Source organism: Felis catus, chromosome C1 (genome assembly GCF_018350175.1).
Source record: "Felis catus isolate Fca126 chromosome C1, F.catus_Fca126_mat1.0, whole genome shotgun sequence".
NCBI classification, from domain to species: Eukaryota; Metazoa; Chordata; class Mammalia; order Carnivora; family Felidae; genus Felis; species Felis catus.
The window spans coordinates 188872281-188891619 of record NC_058375.1 but is presented as its reverse complement, the minus strand read 5'-3'; the positions used below and the strand labels follow the sequence as shown (position 1 = coordinate 188891619).

At 35.4% G+C, this 19339-nt stretch overlaps 1 protein-coding gene across 6 annotated transcripts in view; it reads right to left on the bottom strand.

The window, feature by feature from the left end:
- NBEAL1 (neurobeachin like 1) overlaps window positions 1–19339 on the bottom strand; it is a 180000-nt gene that overhangs the window by 75478 nt on the left and 85183 nt on the right. For all 6 annotated transcript variants that reach the window (XM_045034302.1, XM_019838502.3, XM_045034301.1 and 3 more), the window contains 12 exons: window positions 18466–18634; window positions 17874–18007; window positions 17251–17410; window positions 17039–17141; window positions 16131–16287; window positions 13723–13881; window positions 12079–12238; window positions 9147–9235; window positions 5865–6440; window positions 5342–5517; window positions 4453–4606; window positions 4032–4160 (listed from right to left, as the gene is read on the bottom strand). In XM_045034302.1, coding sequence (XP_044890237.1) covers window positions 4032–4160; window positions 4453–4606; window positions 5342–5517; window positions 5865–6440; window positions 9147–9235; window positions 12079–12238; window positions 13723–13881; window positions 16131–16287; window positions 17039–17141; window positions 17251–17410; window positions 17874–18007; window positions 18466–18634 — 2166 coding nt within the window. The remainder of the gene's footprint in view (window positions 1–4031; window positions 4161–4452; window positions 4607–5341; window positions 5518–5864; window positions 6441–9146; window positions 9236–12078; window positions 12239–13722; window positions 13882–16130; window positions 16288–17038; window positions 17142–17250; window positions 17411–17873; window positions 18008–18465; window positions 18635–19339) is intronic.

Genomic DNA, 19339 nt, shown 5'->3' with positions numbered 1-19339 from the left:
CAATACTGATGCCCTATTTCCTCCTTTCTAATATAACTACTATGGGTGATGCCCCACAAGGTAATTTCATGTTCTCATCACTGGCTCAGGTAAGACAACTGGGGGAAGAGGAAACCAGAAAAATGGAGATCATATGCTGCATCTAAATAAATCAGCAACCACCTAGTCCTACTTTAGAGACAAGCTAGGAAATGTTGACATTTATGTGACATCTTCTAATACATACACACAGGCAATTAACTAGTAAGTATGAGCCACACAAAACAAGTTTGTAGTCAGAATGGCAAAGAACATTTATTATAACCCCTATAAGGGAAGAAGTTGCTTTCCTAGCCTTTAACATGTACAATAACCTCAGAGAAACGTGTTTTTATTCCTGAGAGAATAAAATTAAACAACTAGCCAGTAAAAAATGTTTTAGGTTACTAACTACTGGTAAACAATCCATAGGTTCTGTACTCTTTAACAAGTATTTAGAGGCCTACTATGGGACAGGCATTGAAATATTTAATGGTGAACAAATTAAACAAATAGGTATTTATGGAAATTTCATTAAAGAGAAACACTGAGAGTAATTATAAGTGGGGGGGAAAAAAACCCCAAAACCAAGAGTTCTCATATCCACCTGGCATGCTGGCTGCAACTGCTTTAACAGCCATCAAGCTAATATTAATGAAAAGGCCCCAAAAACTATTTTCTTTTTTTTTTTATATATATATGAAATTTATTGACAAATTGGTTTCCATACAACACCCAGTGCTCATCCCAAAAGGTGCCCTCCTCAATACCCATCACCCACCCTCTCCTCCCTCCCACCCCCCATCAACCCTCAGTTTGTTCTCAGTTTTTAACAGTCTCTTATGCTTTGGCTCTCTCCCACTCTAACCTGTTTTGTTTTTTTTTTTTTTCCTTCCCCTCCCCCATGGGTTCCTGTTAAGTTTCTCAGGATCCACATAAGAGTGAAACCATATGGTATCTGTCTTTCTCTGTATGGCTTATTTCACTTAGCATCACGCTCTCCAGTTCCATCCACGTTGCTACAAAAGGCCCTATTTCACTTTTTCTCATTGCCACGTAGTATTCCATTGTGTATATAAACCACAATTTCTTTATCCATTCATCAGTTGATGGACATTTAGGCTCTTTCCATAATTTGGCTATTGTTGAGAGTGCTGCTATGAACATTGGGGTACAAGTGGCCCTATGCATCAGTACTCCTGTATCCCTTGGATAAATTCCTAGCAGTGCTATTGCTGGGTCATAGGGTAGGTCTATTTTTAATTTTCTGAGGAACCTCCACACTGCTTTTCAGAGCGGCTGCACCAATTTGCATTCCCACCAACAGTGCAAGAGGGTTCCCGTTTCTCCACATCCTCTCCAGCATCTATAGTCTCCTGATTTGTTCATTTTGGCCACTCTGACTGGAGTGAGGTGATACCTGAGTGTGGTTTTGATTTGTATTTCCCTGATAAGGAGCGATGCTGAACATCTTTTCATGTGCCTGTTGGCCATCCGGATGTCTTCTTTAGAGAAGTGTCTATTCGTGTTTTCTGCCCATTTCTTCACTGGGTTATTTGTTTTTCGGGTGTGGAGTTTGGTGAGCTCTTTATAGATTTTGGATACTAGCCCTTTGTCCGATATGTCATTTGCGAATATCTTTTCCCATTCCGTTGGTTGCCTTTTAGTTTTGTTGGTTGTTTCCTTTGCTGTGCAGAAGCTTTTTATCTTCATAAGGTCCCAGTAATTCACTTTTGCTTTTAATTCCCTTGCCTTTGGGGATGTGTCGAGTAAGAGATTGCTACGGCTGAGGTCAGAGAGGTCTTTTCCTGCTTTCTCCTCTAAGGTTTTGGTGGTTACCTGTCTCACATTTAGGTCCTTTATCCATTTTGAGTTTATTTTTGTGAATGGTGTGAGAAAGTGGTCTAGTTTCAACCTTCTGCATGTTGCTGTCCAGTTCTCCCAGCACCATTTGTTAAAGAGGCTGTCTTTTTTCCATTGGATGTTCTTTCCTGCTTTGTCAAAGATGAGTTGGCCATACGTTTGTGGGTCTAGTTCTGGGGTTTCTATTCTATTCCATTGGTCTATGTGTCTGTTTTTGTGCCACCCAAAAACTATTTTCATTCTATCTCTCGGTAGAAAAACCCCGAGAATACCACCATGAACATCCATCAAGGCTGTTTGGTATTTTACATTATTATTTTAGGATATACTTTTAGACTAGAAATACTAGACAAAGAGTGTGATTGTTTTTTTAAATACATATATTTTCAAATTACATTTGAATGGATACATAATTCAAGGTTCCACAATCCATGTATCAGCAAGCAAATCTTATTTATTTAGCTTTTCTGTGTTTTCCATGTTTCTACAATGAATATGTTACTTTTATGATTAAGAAAAAAACCCCACTATTTTAAAAAATTTCTTTTGCGATTTTAATTTTATTTTTATTTATAAAAATAGCACACAACTGGGGGAGGGGAGAGAGGGGGAGAGAGGGAGAGGAGGGAGGAACGAGAGAGAGAGAGAGAGAGAGAGAGAGAGAGAGAGAGAGAGAGAATGAATCTCAAGCGGGCTCCAAACTCAGTGCAGAGCCTGATGCAGGGCTTGATCTCATGACCCTGGGATCATTACCTGAGCTGAAATCAAGAGTCAAACACTCAACTGACTGAGCCACCACTCAGGAGCCCTCCAAAAAACCCAATGTTTAAAAAGTTAGTAATATGGGCAAAGGAATTCAATATAATTGTAAGAAAAAAAGAAAATAAAATTATCAAAATATATGATGTTTTCAATCATCTGAAAAAGATAAGTGCATAGAAAAATATTGACAGTTATTTCTTCTTGGGCTATGGGATGATGGATTTATTTTCTTCTCTTTATGTTTTTGTGTATTTTCCATAATGATCATGTTTACTTTTACAATTAGGAAAAAATATCTATTGAAAATATGGCCTTTTAAAAATATGGCAACCTTATGGAATTTTAACCTCTCCATGTTATCAACATTTCAGTAAGTTTATATATATTAGAAACCATCCCCAACCCTACCCCTTTGCCCCAAGTACTTGAAATTCCAAAATCAAAAGGAAATTAAAAGGGCCGGGTAAGTAGTTATGAGATACATGCCATGATTAACTCAACCCAAGTTCTCCAATATAAACCAAAAGTTGACAGACTAAAATTCATGTGCAAATTTTCCAACCTGTAACATTTTTTAAAAGAGTTTTTTCTTAAGTTTATTTATTTTGAGAGAGAAAAGAGAGAGAGAGAGAGAGAGAGAGAGAGAGAGAGAGAGAGAGAGAGAATGAATGGGGGAGGGGCAGAAAGAGAAGGGGAGAGAAAATCATGAGGGCAGAGCTTAACAGAGGATCATGACCTGAGCCAAAACCAAGAGATGGATGCCTAACCAACTGAGCCACCCAGGCACATTCCCCAACCTTTAAAATTTTTAATTAAAGATAGAAATAATAAATATTCCTTGAGTCCATATTTTATTTATCTGTGTTTTGAAAACCTAGCACAATGCTCAAACTTGGTAGGTATTCACAGTAAGCATTTGATTAATTAAAAAATGAGATATAATGTAAAACTGTGGATTAGTAAAGTAATAGAAAAAGATTTGAAAGAAAAAAAAACTCAATTTTCCTCAAAATATAAGCCCTAAAGTTCACATGTACGAGTGACAAGTATAAATAGTCTAAGCAGGTTGTGTACTTCCTAGCTACACTACAGATGATATAATACCTCCTAATATAAGCTATGTATAAATCCTTTAAAAGGCAACGTTGAAATTATATTGAATCAGGAAGAAACCATCAATGAGCTGCCTCTGAAGCTTCTTTCTGATTAACAAAACTGAAACATATATGCTTTTGGAACTAATAAAAAAATTAAAATGCTGAAAATTACTACCATTTAATATTAAATTATTAAATATTAATATATTAAATATTATCATTTAGTTATTACACAAATAATTCCTATACTGTATACAAAGTACAAAAAATAATGCAAATGAATTGACAAACCTGCACATTACCCATTCCAATGAATCCTAGAAGTAACTGGATTTGAACTTGAGAAAGTTGTGCCAATACTGAACTTTCAGAATACCAAACTGACAGACCATCGAAGAGCAGCATCAGATCCTCTAAAAGCTATCACAAGAGAAAAATTGAGAAATAAAAACATTCCATCTTAGAATCAACTGATGAGTTCTCCCCAACAGTAATACACATTATAAGTGTTTTCAAAACTAGTTTAATGTACAAATGGAAAAAGCCAAGAGAATTATCTTAGTAATAGCTAATGAAATTGGTTAACTGTTTATCCATGTTTGTTAAATCCAATTAAATTTTAATGCTCCAAAAAGGGGGTACAAAAGTTTTTTTCCTTGAATAAAGTGCTTTACTACAGAAAGTAATTTCAAAGTGTTATTTATTGCTGTACCTTTTCAGTCCACATGTTTGAATTAACAAGCCCCTCTGACTGCAGAAAGTCCTGTATGATCAGGATGAGCCGCAAGGCATTTTCAGCAGTTACTGGATTCGTGTTTGATTCTCTGTTTTCCATGACTGCCCATTCTAACATCTTCTGTAGCAAACTAAGTGCAAAACAAATCCTCTTAAAACCATTTTCAGCTTAGAAAAATAGTAAAACATGAAAAAAGTCAATTATTTGTTAATATGACTGTATTCCTAAAGATACACTATCACAGGCAGGGATCCAAGGACATTGTAGATGGTATCTAATAACAATGAAGCAACTTTTTAATCTCTGAAGTATCTACCCTCAATAAGTATAATACAAAGGCAAAGTAAAAGTTATCTGTTCTACTTGACTATAAAAAAGCTATTAAAATATTTCAAATTCCAGTTTCTGTAAGATAACTAAAAGTTTTTTTAAAGCTTAAATTGGGAAGGCAAGAAACGGCTTATTATGTCTTGCAGAGGGTCTAGCCCTGCAGAGAACTCTAAATGCTTCAGAGAAGTAATATCTATGAAAACGCTATTTGCTTCCTTTAGCATGGAAATCCTCAAATTTGGACAGACTGTAGAACACAATGCACTGAGTGCTTAGATATCATCAAAACTATTTTAAACAATAAGGAATATGTAATCCCTTAAGCCCAAACTAAAGTTTTAAAGTTGGAATTACTTTTGGACTTCTCTCTAGATTCCACTAAAATGGCAACAGAGAGGAAAAGGAGCTGAGTACAAAGTTTCTCCTTTTCTCTCACTACACCTACTGAATCCTGAATAAATGTTCAATAAATAATATTATCTTAGACTCCAGACCACTCCAAAAGGAGAGGGTAAATCACCAAATAAATGCTTACATTAATTTTATTTCATCTGATGGTCGAAGTAGTTCACTGGATATTCCTGGTTTAGTTAGTGCTGAAAACACTTGTCCTCGTTCAATCCAAGTATTATTGTCTGACTTTTCTAGTCCCTTACACATTACATAGTTCAAAATATTTGTCAGTAATTGAAGAAGCTCCTCCTCACATCTCTGTAAAAAAAGATAAAGTAATATTAAATTATTGGAAGGAGGAAGTATTAAAAGCACATTAAAAGAACCATCCTATATAGTGACTGTAATTATTTAACATATTTTTAATGCGTCTTATGAACCAGGAAATTTGCTAGGTAGGCCCTAGCAATACAAGGATGAATACAACACCAGTTTTGCTCTCAAGACACAATTTAGTGACTTCTAGGCTTCCAAAATCTTATATCTTGAGACTTAGAACATGAGTATAATATGAAATTGTTAACAATCACACAATTCTAAGGACTAGAAATATATCATAGATGCATGAAAATAAAAACAGCTTTTGGACAAATAAGGAATTTTACCTCTTGGCTTTCAAGTAACGACAAGTCATCACTAAACCCCGTATCATTTGTGATGCTGCTCTCTTTGTCAGATGGCACAGAAAATGATTTAGTAGATTCTATTGGGGATGGTGTACTAGGCAAGCTGTCTGGCATGTGACTTCCACTGTCGCTCAGTTCACACGAGTCTATTCCACTGAAATCTAAACTCAAATGTGAAGGATTATTATTCCAGAATTCTTCTTGATTCTCTGATTTGAAAGTTAATTCTCCCACAGAACTATCTTCTTGAAATAATGGTGTGTTTGAGTCAAGAGAGTGTCTATCCTCTAAACTCCACTGATCGGAAGACACATTAGCTGAGCCAAAAGAGTTGATTTTTTCCTCATCAGTCTTTTCGTCGAAGTTCCTCTTAAGATCTTCACCTACCACATTTTTATCATTGTCTTTCATTGAAAGAGCTCTACTGTGCTTATGAAGAGTATTTCCATTGTCAAAATTTGTTTTCAAAAAGAGCCTAACCAAAGTGTCTTGCCAACCCACTTGTTGAGATATTTGATGTGCTGCATCTGGCTGGGACTGCAAAATCTGTAAAATCTGTGAAGAGATTAAGAATACAAAACTCGTCAAAAAGTACACAGTACTTCACATCAAAACCAGTTTCTTCCCAGTTATTTTAATGACAAAGTAATTTAATGAGAAACTGTGGGAAGATACACTTTCAAAAGATTATGTTCTTAACTGGATTACAAATTATCTGGAGGGCACACACTGTGTTTTTAACTAATCTGCATATTACTCATTGTACAGAGTACTTAAATATTTGCTGAAAGATAAAAAAGAAAAAAAATAAAATGATCCTCCACATGTCAACACTCATGTTATTAATTTAATTTGGTCAGAGAGAAAATATACATAGAATGAAGGTACATATAAAATGTAATAAAGTTATATCCTCTCAACTAAATACCTTCCATGAGCCTACTGCATTTCTTTAGCAAATACTGAATATCTACTATGTACCAGGCCCTGTTCTGGCCCTAAGGTTAGCAGAGTAAATATGACACACAAATACTTTAATAGAACCTAGATATCCCAAGAATGTTTCCCCATCTCATTTTATTTTTATGGGCAAAGTAAATGGCTACTTTTGCAAAAACACTTTTTTTCCCATTAATTCTATCTTGAATAACAAACAAAATAAAAACTATTTTATTTCTTTATTTATTTGAAAGAGAGAGAACGCAAGCAGGGGGGAAAGGAAGAGGGAGGAAAAGAGAGAGAGGGAGAGAGAGAGGGAGGGAAGGAGAAAGAGAGAGAGAGAGAGAAAAAGAGAGAGAGAGAATCTTAAGCAGGCTCCACACTTAGCATGGAGTCCAAAATGGGGCTTGATTCCACAACTCTGGGATCATGACATGAGCCGAAATCAAAAGTCAGACACTCAACCAACTGAGCCACCCAGGCACCAAAGAAACTATATTTTAATTTGAAAACACTAACTCCAATAAAATGAATACTGCTATTTAGCTGGAAATAGAAACTGAAATTAAAGAATACACACAGAAATGTCAATGAGTATAATCTCTACTATCCAACTCATTTCCCATTTTTGGATTAAAACAAGTTCTCAAACACTGTCAGGTATTCAGTTAAGACCCTTAAGACATTTTTATCACAAAGACAATAAACTTCTATGTAGATGAAAAGAAATTTTGCTCCCAGTATTTAGAAAATCTCTTTTATCTCTGACAAGTTTCATAGGAGATGAATAATATTGATAGGGACTTTAATATCAATGGCTCTAATGCATGCTGATGCTAATATAGAAAGCAATTAGTCACAATGAGTCACAATGATGTGATGTTTTCCTTTCCTTCGTTGTGATAGGTGAGCTACCACTATTCTAGTGATAGAAAATACCATTTTTTCCCCACAGCAAAGAAATTTTCGTGATTTCATGATTTTAAAATTTCCATAAGCGGCGCCTGAGTGGCTCAGTTGGTTAAGTGTCCGACTCTTGATTTCAGGTCAGGTCACGACCTCACAGTTTGTGGGTTTGAGCCCCCCTTCAGGCTCTGCACTAAAAGTATGGAGCCTACTTGGGATTCTCTCTCTCCCTCTCTCTCTCTCTGCCCCTCCTCCTTCACTGTCTCTCTCAAAAATAAACTTAAAATAAAATATCCATAAAATTACTTATTTTATGTTCATTTTATACACATGTAATGGATAAAAACTAGGCTGCACCAAAAGTTGTTTTCAAACTGAAAGGAAAGGATCAATCTATACGGCCTGCTTCAAGGACAATATGGTAAAATCCATCAAAATGCAAAATGTGAGTACCTTCTGAGACAGCAATTCCATTTCATGGATTAGGTCCTACAGATATATTACCAAAAACAGGTAAAAGTATATGTAAAAAAGTGTTCTTAACGGAAGTTTATTAACATATAAATGTAGGAGACAATCTAAATGTCCATGTACAGGGAACCAGGTAATACTTCGTACAATAGTCATAGAATGAAAAACTCTATGAGGCCAGTAAAGAGAAAGATACATATACAGACTTATAATGGAAAAATACTGTAACATAACTAAGGAGTAAAATTAAAAAGAAAAACAAGAAAATAAATTAAATAGTGGTCAGAGATTAACAGCAGGGAAGACAGAAGGTTATAATTAGGAAGAAGCACACAGGATAACTAGTTCTTGACTTAGTTAAAAGTTAAAGGAGTACATTCTCCTTGCTAAGTCACTCTTGCTTTTCCACGAAGTTCAAAAGATTAACTCTAAAATATGGTATATGAATTAGAAATGGTTTTTATCTTTGAAAGTTCTTGACAAACTATTCTCTTGTAATAAATCTTTTACTGGGGCAAGGGCATATTTCCAGGTGACTACACGAGGCTAAGAAGAACACATTTTTGTGGTTACATGAAGTTAATTCACCTCAAAAAAGGAAACTATTTAAAAATCGTGCCATTTATAAAATAACAGATATTAAAACTTATACCTGGTATAAAATACTCAATATAAAAGCTATTCACAGTATGACAATATTGTTACTTCTAAAGTGTATTTTAATTTTTTTAACATTTACTTTTGAGAGAGAGAGAGTGCGAGTCGGGGAGAGGCAGAGAGAGAGGGAGAAAGAAACTGAAGCAGGCTCCAGGCTCCAGCTGTCAGCACAGAGCCCGACATGGGGCTTAAACTCACGAACCATGAGATCATAACCTGAGATGAAGTCAGACGCTTAACCGAGCCACCCAGGCACCCCTTTAAAGTATATTTTAAAAGTTCACTAACCTTTCTGCAGATAATCACCCTGACATTTATATGTGTCCTGTGAGATATATATACCATGGACAACAGATCTTTGAAATTAATAGCAGGATCTACGGTGGGGAAAAAACAAAAAGTTAAAATTAAATTCCAGAGATAGCCAAAGAACTATGAGTGATGGTTAATGAAATAACTGTTTTCATTTTTATTTTATTTTTCTTGCTGTCAACAATACACAGCCTTTGGTTTTTTCTAGCTTTGCTAAGATATAATTGACATAAAACTGCATAAATTTAAGGTGTAAAACATGATGATCTGATATTCGTATATATTGTAAAATAATTACCACAATAAGGTTAATTAACATCCATCACCTCACATAGTTACCATTTTCCTATCATGGTGGTAACTTTTAAGATCTGCTCTTAGCAATTTCAAGTCCATAATACAGCATTGTTAACTATAGTCACCATGCTGCACATCAGATCCCAGAACGTATTCATCTTATAACTGGAAGCGTGTACCCTTTGACCACCTCATTCATTTGCCCCACCTCCCACCCCACCCCAGCAACTAGCAATCTGTTCTCTGTTTCTAGGAGTTTGTTTTTTTTTTAATTTCTCAACATACGTGAGACCGTACAGTATTTGTCCTTCTCTGACTTAATTTCACTTAACATAATAATGTCTTGCAGGTTAATGTGTTACAAATGGCAGGATTTCCTTCTTTGTTGTGGCTGAATAATACTCTTTTATATATACATATACACACACACATAACACATTCTTTATCCACTCATCCATCAGCAGACGCTTAGGCTATTTCCATGTCTTAGCCATTATAAACGATGCTACAATGAACATGCAGATAATTCTTTGAGATAGTGATTTCATTTTCTTTGGATATATACCCAGAAGATGGATTGGTGGATCATATGATAGTTCTATTTTTAATGTTTGGAGGAACCTCCATACTGTTTTCTATAATGGCTGCACTAATTTGCATTCCCAGCATCAATGGACAAGGGTTCCCCTTTCTCCATAACTTCACCAGCACTTGTTATCTTTTGTCTTTTTGATAATAGCCATCTTAACATGTAAGACCTGCTATCTCCTTCTGGTTCTGATTTACATTTCCCTTATGATTAAAGATGTGGAGCACCTTGTCATCTACCTGCTGGCTACTTGTATGTCTTCTATGCAAAAACTGTCTATTCAGGGGGCAGCTGGGTGGCTCAGTCATGATCTCACAGCTCGTGGGATCAAGCCCCCCTCAGGCTCTGCGCTGTTGGTGTGGATCCTGCTTGGGATTCTCTCTCTCCCTCTCTCTCTCTGCCCCTCCCTGCTTGTGCTCTCTCTCTCTCAAAATAAATAAATAAAACTTAAAATAAGTCTCATCGGGTCCTTTGCTCATTTTTTTAACATTTTTTTATTTTTTGAGAGAGCATGCACATGTGCATGTGCACGCAAGTGAGGGAAAGACAGAAAGGGAGGGAGAGAGACTCCCAAGTAGACTCTGAGCTGTCAATGCAGAGCCCAGCGTGGGGCTGGATCCCACAAACCATGAGAGTGTGACCTGAGCAGAAACTGAGTCAGATGTTCAACCGAGTGAGCCAGCCAGCCACCCCATTTTGCTCATTTTTAACTGGATTTTTTTTGCTATTATATTATATGATTTCCTTACGTATTTTAGATATTAACCTCCTCTCAGATATTTGAGTCACAAGTATTTTCTCCCACCCTATAGACTGCCTTTTCATTTTGTTGGTGGTTTTTCTCACTGTGCAGAAGCTTTTTAGTTTGATGTTGCCTCACTTGTTTATTTTGCTTTTGTTGCTAGTGCTTTTGGGGTCATATCCAAAAAGTCATTGCCAAGACAAATGTCAAGGAGCTTTTCCTTATGTTTTCTTCTAGGAGTTATATGGTTCAGGGTTTACATTTAAATCTTTAATCCATTTCAAGTTAATTTTTGTGAGTAGTGTGAGATAGGGGTCCATTTTCATTCTTTTGCATATGAATATCCAGTTTCCCAACACCATTCATTGAATAGACTATTTTTCCTCCACTGAGTATTCTTGTATCTCTTGTCAAATATTAGTTGACCAGATATACATTGTTTTATTTCTGGGCTCTCAATTCTGTTCCAATGGTGTATGTATGTTTCAATTACTCTAACAGTTTGAAATCAAGAACCATGATGCCTCCAGCTGCATTCTTTTTGAAGTTCTCTCTCAAAGAATGAACTGGGGGTAACAGTTACATAAATGCTGAAATAACTCTCATTTAAAATAAGGATTATACATATGTTTAAATCTTGCAAAGAAAATAGATTTAGAATGTTTGACATTCTCCTGAGTAAGCCCTAACTGTTCTTTTCTTTTATTGCCTGAAAATACTATCCATACTGTTATAATATCCATATTATTTATCTTTTTATGTACATATCTTATATCTTATGTACTTGTCTTATCAATGAGAAGGTAAACCAATCAAAGCGAAGAACCTTATCTTATACCTTTTAAACCCCCAGCATCTGACATAAACACTATAGTTTGTCCTAAGTACTAAAAAAGTTTTATAAAAAAAAATGAGAAGCAAAAAAGAATATCTGAAATTAAGGATTTACGCTCCCTAAAGAAAAAGATAAAATGTTTTGTATGTATTTTCTCTAGCATCTTTTCCTTATAGAGAACTCAATTATTTACTAATCAATCAGTAAATTTCTACTGAAGGCCTATGGCACTATGCTATGCCCTGGGGAGATAATAACAAAAAAGATAGATAAAAAATAGTACCTAATAAAGCCCTGCTGAATCAAATAACAGGTAATTTAAAAAGTAACCTGAGGAAGGAAGGGAAAAAAAACCTTCAGGAAAAAAACTGAGAATATCAAATACAATTATGCTACTATGAAGAACATTTCTTAAATATATCAGTATTATCAGCCTTAGTCATACCTGTATTTATAATTTGATTGGTGAGGCTTTTAATGAGATTGGCATTAACGGGTGCTTCATTAAGAAGAAGTCCCAATCCTGAATAGCCAACTTCTCTGAGCCGAATGCGCTGTTTACTTCGTTCATAAACATTCGTACATTTCAACATTTGTTCCATAACCTGGTTACAACAGTAATATATTTTTCTCAACACAGAGAACTAAGGACAGTCTGTCACTATTTAAAATAATTTAAATTTTCCTTTTTAATTGCTAAGGCTTAGATGGAAACAAACCCTACAGCCTCCAAGAAGAACAAAGATATGTTATGAAAGAAGAAAAAGATACTTCTAGATCAATCTCATAATTTGTATAACACTTATGTAACAGTTATCAAAATAATTTTCGAGAACAAGGAAACATTTTGTAAAGGAAAACAACCATATACTAAAATGGGAGAATGAATTAATAATCCTATACCTCTTGCAGTGAGATCAACATTTAAAAGTGAAACACTGAAACCCTAGGTACAGGGTAATTTTGGCAGAGTATCATCAACAATCCATATAAGGTCATTTTTGGAGAAATAACATTTAATCTCCATAAAGGAAAGCTTATTTGGGCAGATGCTTTGAAGAACAGCCATGGGGGCCACCATAATTGATACTCAAGAGAGCCTATGCCAGATCATTTTTATTACACCCTTGTTTTCCAAAGTTTCGGGATTCCAAACACAGTCAATGCAAACTTGACCCCATAAGTAGACTTTATAACATAACACTAATGATATAAGAGGAAACAACTGCCACAAGCAATTAGGCATAATGAGTAGAATAAATCATGAAAAGTAGAAATAGGACCAATTCCTCTATTTTTTAACAAAAAAGGTTAAGTGGGTAGCTTCAACCGAAGCTCAAACTGACTACTTTGGATAGCTTAACAAAATATTCAATATCCTCTGACAAGTTACCAACCTCTCTGGCCTCAGTTTCTTTATCTGTAAAATGGGAATAATAATATTCACTTCATAAGGTTTTTGCAAGGACTAAGATAGCTAATATATGAAGAATATATTACTGCCTGACAAATAGTGGTGCTACATAAAGTCAGTTATTACTATTAACTGCTAAAATGTCTGACCTGCCATGAAGACCCATGGTAAGTCAAGAGACAGAACAAAACGAGTGAAAGGGAGTGGGAGGTATAGGCTTCCAGTTAGCTCACAGGAATAAAAGGTACAGCACAGGGAATATAGCCAATGGCGTTGTAATACGTTATATACTGACAAATGGCAGCTAGACTTGAGGTGAGCAAAGCATAATGTATAAACATGTAGAATCACTACGTTGTATGCTTAAAACTATTATAATACTGTGTCAATTATGCTGAAAAAAAATTTTTTTAAAGAAGGCAAAAAACGGATAAGTTTTATACAGAGAATGATATAACCAAATGGATTTTCCACTGAAATAATTGATCAGATATCCATAAAGTTTTTAAATATTCAAACAATAAAAACAAAAAATATGTATCAAAACAAACTGAACAGTTTAAAATTAGATAGAAGTAGGTATGAAAAAAGAATTTACATTCATAAAATGAATATTTACAATTCATATACTCACAAATATCCCCAAATGTAAAGATGTTTAAGAAATGTTTATACCTTAAAAATGATTTCTCTTAGTCTGTCAGAGTACTTCTGATTTAAGAGCAAGGCATAAAGTATGTCAGCATTTCCTGGTTCAAACAGCAGTAAGAAAAGCTGACCTCTAGTTGGGCTGGTACGCAGGAGACTGAAGAGCATATCCAAAATTCCAAAGAGCTTTTAAAATTAAACAACACAAAACAAACAACCACATTCATACATGGAAGCACAAATACAGTCATAAACCACAGTTATTTATCTAAATCATATATACCCTAACGTTGTAGCTTAACTGGACTATCTGATGTCTTATGAAATAGCCCTGCCTCCTACCTCCATTATGCTTTTGGCTTGTTTCCTTTTGCGTAATCCTCTCAACCCAAATATTCACCTGCTGAATATACCTATAGTGCTATAACCACATGAAAAGCCATGTCTTCCATAAAGCCTTTCCTGGTCTCCTCAACATGTAATATTCTCTTATGCAAACCTCATAGGACTTTGTATCTCTCTTACAAATATTATTATATTCTTTTTTTGTTTGTTTCAAGATTATTTATAAAGCTCTCTTACCTACCCTTGCCGCCATTAGGCTAAAAGAGTGATAAAACTCATTATTACATACCTATAATATCTTACTATGATTCTGTGTAAGTAAGCTTTCAGTAAATAACTCTTTGACTAAATTGACCAAGAAAACACCATTGGCAATGAATCACAGCAGGTGGCAATACAGCTATTATGAAATAAGGTAGCTATTATTACTCTAAATAAAAACAAGCTTCTGAAGTAGTCTAACCTTACAGAGAAACAGCATAAGTTAACTCATCTATATAATATTAATGATGAAGTCCTGTAAGCACTGAGTACACAAAGAATACTTCATCGAAAAGCACAAAATATTTGAGTCAATATAAATTAAGGCTGCTCAAGTTTGGTGTTGAGAAAGAGCACAGAAATAGCAGTAAATATACTTGGGTTCTATTCCTAGGTTTGTCAGCTGTATGACTTTTTAAGTCATCTAATCTTTCTGAATATATACTTCCAAATGTGCAAATGGGAAGGTTACTTCCTGGTCCGTATATTTAAAAAAAATTTTTTTATGTTTTTTAAATTTATTTTTGAGAACGAGACAGAGCACAAGCAGGAGAAGGGGGGAGAGGGAGAGAGAGAGAGAGAGAGAGAGAGAGAGAGGGAGAGGGAGAGAGAGGGAGAGAGAGAGAGAGAGAGAGAGAGAGAGAGAGAGAGAGAGAGACGGAGACACAGAATCCAAAACAGGCTCCAGGGCTCCAAGCTGTCAACACAGAGCCTGACACAGAGCTTGAACTCACAGACTGTGAGATCATGACCTGAGCCGAAGTTGGATGCTTAACCAACTGAGCCACCCAGGCGCTCCCTTGTCTGTATATTTTATATCAGTGGTTTGCAAATTTTACCATGTGCCACAATCACCTGGAAGACTTGGTTCAGCAGTTTTGCATTTCTAACAAGTTCCCAGGTAATTATGGTCAGGAACCATACACTGAGAACCACTGTCTTACAGAGTAGTTCTGAGGTATAAATGAAATGAATAATGTATATATAAAAGTATCTAAAAATAGAAATATAATTTACTCTTTATGCAAGATTTTTATAAACCTATGTTAAATTCATGTTAGAAATCTGTCCAGTATCTTTAATAACAGGTAAACGTGTATTATGTGGCCTATAAAAATAGTCTTCAGAAGTGCCAAAGCAACTACTTCCAGATACTACTTTCTAGCTACTTAAAATATTTTATTACGGGGCGCCTGGGTGGCGCAGTCGGTTAAGCGTCCGACTTCAGCCAGGTCACGATCTCGCGGTCTGGGAGTTCGAGCCCCACGTCGGGCTCTGGGCTGATGGCTCAGAGCCTGGAGCCTGCTTCCGATTCTGTGTCTCCATCTCTCTCTGCCCCTCCCCCGTTCATGCTCTGTCTCTCTCTGTCTCAAAAATAAATAAACGTTAAAAAAAATTATTAAAAAACAATTTTATTACATTACCAACTACTTTATTAAACTTATAGTTAGGAGATAAAATTTACTTCTTCAACTGCATAATATTGTATTATATCTAATAAACATTTTACTCTTAAAGTATGTTTAAAAATATTTTTTTAATGTTTTTATTTATTTTGGAACAGAGAGAGACAGAGCATGAGCAGGGGAGGGGCAGAGAGAAGGAGACACAGAATCCAAAGCAGGCTCCAGGCTCTGAGCTGTCAGCACAGAGCCTGACACGGGGCTCAAACTCACAGAGTGTGAGATCATGACCTGAGCTGAAGTCAGACGCTTAACCGACTGAGCCACCCAGGTGCCCCTAACGTATGTTTAATATATATGTAATTTTAAAAGAAGATGATGTAGCAACTTAAGTGTGGGGGACAAAAGTTATCTGGAGCATGATACCTGTTCTTCTTCATTGATAGCAGCTATGTAACCCATAATACTTTGTATCTCTTCATGAGTTCCACCTTTGCACAGAAAATATTTAATTAGTCCATACAAAGAAGTCCTTATTGTTCGAATGTCATCTACAGACAGCTCACTGTATTTACAATCACTCCTGGAAAAGAAAGTAAAATGCGAGAATTGAAATTTAAAATGTTTATAGTTTAGTGCTCTTTTATACACAAGAATTCATAGTATAAAAAAAGATGTGTCCATGTTTCACGGTATCTGTTTTTTCTTTTTAAGGAAAACCTTTTAAAGCTAGGAGTCGCAATGACAAAGATGAAAATAGTTAAAACAGCTTCTTTTATTTATTTACTTACTTGCTTATTTATATTTTAGAGACAAAGCACACGTGAGCAGGGGAGAGGGAGAGAGAGAGAATCTCAAGCAGGCTCCACACTCAGTGGAGCCTCATGTGGGGAGCGATCCTATGACCCTGGGATCATGACCTGAGCCAAAATCAAGTCAGACGCTCAACCGACTGAGCCACTCAGAGGCCCCTAAATAGTTTATATATATTTAAACAATACTAAGGAGAAGACACAGTTGTAAGTGCTTTACACATTCTTAGTTCTTTAGTTTAATCCTCAAAACAACCATAGGGTGTCACAGGTTTATTATCTCCTTGTCACAGACACAACTTAAGCACAGAAATTTGAGTAAGTTACCTACAGCCAGTTGATGAAACATAAGATTCAAACCCAATATATGTGATACATTGTTCATCATTTTAACCTCCACATTTTCCTGTCTCTCTGAAGTTAAAGGATATTAGAATTTCTGGAAAATAAATAATCTAGAAATTCCAACCCAGTGGCAGGCAGAAAACAGTATCGAACTGAGAAGGAACAAGGACATCATACCCATAATAAATCCTAAGTGTATCTAGGAGAAACTGCACACCGTACTTCTTTCGGAAAACTCTCCTGCTGTCTTTGATGATGGTGGAAAGATACTGTATATGACCTAAAATACAAAGTTCACTCTTAAATGATATGCCTAAAATAAAATCCCACAAATAGTTATAAATTTCTAAAACAATTGTAAAATTTGATCCAACAGCCTGCTCTCTCACCAATTCGGAAGGGAAAATCTCCACGGTTCCAAATACGAAAGTCAAAGAGTAAATACTGATACATTTGTTGCAGGAGCTGCATATTTTTCTCTAATGATACCTGTTCAATTAGTAATTGAATTGCCATCAATACATTAACATCCATCAAGGCACTTGGCACCTGAAATCCAAACAGATGAGGGCTCTGTAAATTTCAGCTTAATTATCATTAAGCTACATTTAAATTACAAATGATTAATTCAGAATATCTACTAAGTATGAAAATCTCTGTTACAAAAATATAAACAACTTAAACTTTAATTTTTCCAATGTCTGCTAGAACATATTTTCCTAGTGTCATATTCCTAAAATCATATTTAACAAAGATCCCAAATACCAATGTTAACAAAGCCCTATATATAAAAATTATACACTATTATGTAAGATTACTAATTATTGTAAAAATGTGATTAAGAGTAGGATAAAATACCTGCTTGTGAAATAAAATTACATCCACTAATATAAATGAAGCCATAGTAGTGTAATTTAAAATAATATTTACCTAGTAGGAAAAAAACCCCTAAAGACAAACTGCTAATTACAATCATTAGCCACATCTGCAAATTTGTTAAATTTGTGCTCACCTTCTGAAGTAAGGCACCAAGAGTGGCAACTCCATGGGAGTGAATAAGATTGTCCTGGTTGATGGGATGTCTTTGAATAAAGTGTTTCACAATCAAGATAAATGTTGCAATTAGATTTCTCTCTAATCTTGACTCTGAGGAATTGTGAACATGTCATTAATGATCATATTACTCTAAATAATTTTTATAACACATTTTCTATATCATAATGCATATAGTAACAAACAAGAATTTGGTTGAGCAACGTGCCTCCAAAGGTCACTTGCAGAATGCAAATATCAGAGAAAGCAGCAACTGCATATTGTATACTTGCATGCACATGGAAACATTTTTTTCTACCATAAGTTTAGCAATGCTGTTATATTTCCATTAACAGGAGAAACTGAGGACAATCAAGAGTAAAACCAACATCTTAATTTTTTTGACTAAAGTATTAATGAACTTTTTGAATTACATTAGTAAAATTAGGGATGGGCTGCTTCAGCTACAAATGGTTAAATTTCTTCCTAAGGGTGGCAAGACATTTTAACCTATTTTTCAATTAATTCTCAAATTTATCAATGACTATTGTGTGTTAATTTCATCTTAATACCTGAAGCCTTTGTGGAGGTCAATACCACCCAATCTCCTTCTACAGGTGTTACCAATTCAGAAACTGTACTTTCATTCATTCCTTCAGAAATCTGTCCTTCACCAAAGTGGCTGATTTGTTCCAACAGAGGAAACAGTACATTTAATCCACCTATACAGTTTATGATGTCCTGAAAAAGAAAATTACAATCTTTTAATCTTATAAAACAAGAGCAATTTTGTCATTTAACACTCGCACAGCATGTGTGACATTAAAAATGTGCTGAACTTTCAGGCAATGTACAAGATAGCCTTAAGCTAAAGGAACCTTAATTCAGGGAGATGCTTTGAAGAGTAGCCACAGGGTGGGAAGGTGCACAGGGTGGGGGACACCTGGATGGCTCAGTAGTAGGTTAAGTGTCCCGCTCTTGATCTCAGCTCAAGTCTTGATTCAGGGTTGTGAGTTCAAGACCCATGTTGGGCTCCATGCTGGGCATGAAGCTTACTTAAAAAACAAAAAAAAATGTAGCTAGGGGGATCACCATAATTAATACTCAAGAAACACTATGACAGACCATTTTTACCACACCTTTGTTTTCCAAAGTTTAGGGATTCCAAACACAAGCAATCCAAACTTGACCCCATAAGTAGACTTTATAATGTAACACTAATGATATGAGGAAACAACTGTCATAAGGCAATTAAGTATAATAAACAAAATAAATTAAGAAAAAAATCATTTGGTGGTAGAAATATGACTGACTCCTCTACTTTTAGTTAACAAAGAAGTTGAAGTGGGTGCCTCTGAATGTCAAAATGACTATTTTGAATAGCTTAACAAACTACAGTCCATATTCTTTGACAAGTTAGTAATCTCTCTGGCCTCAGTTCCTTCA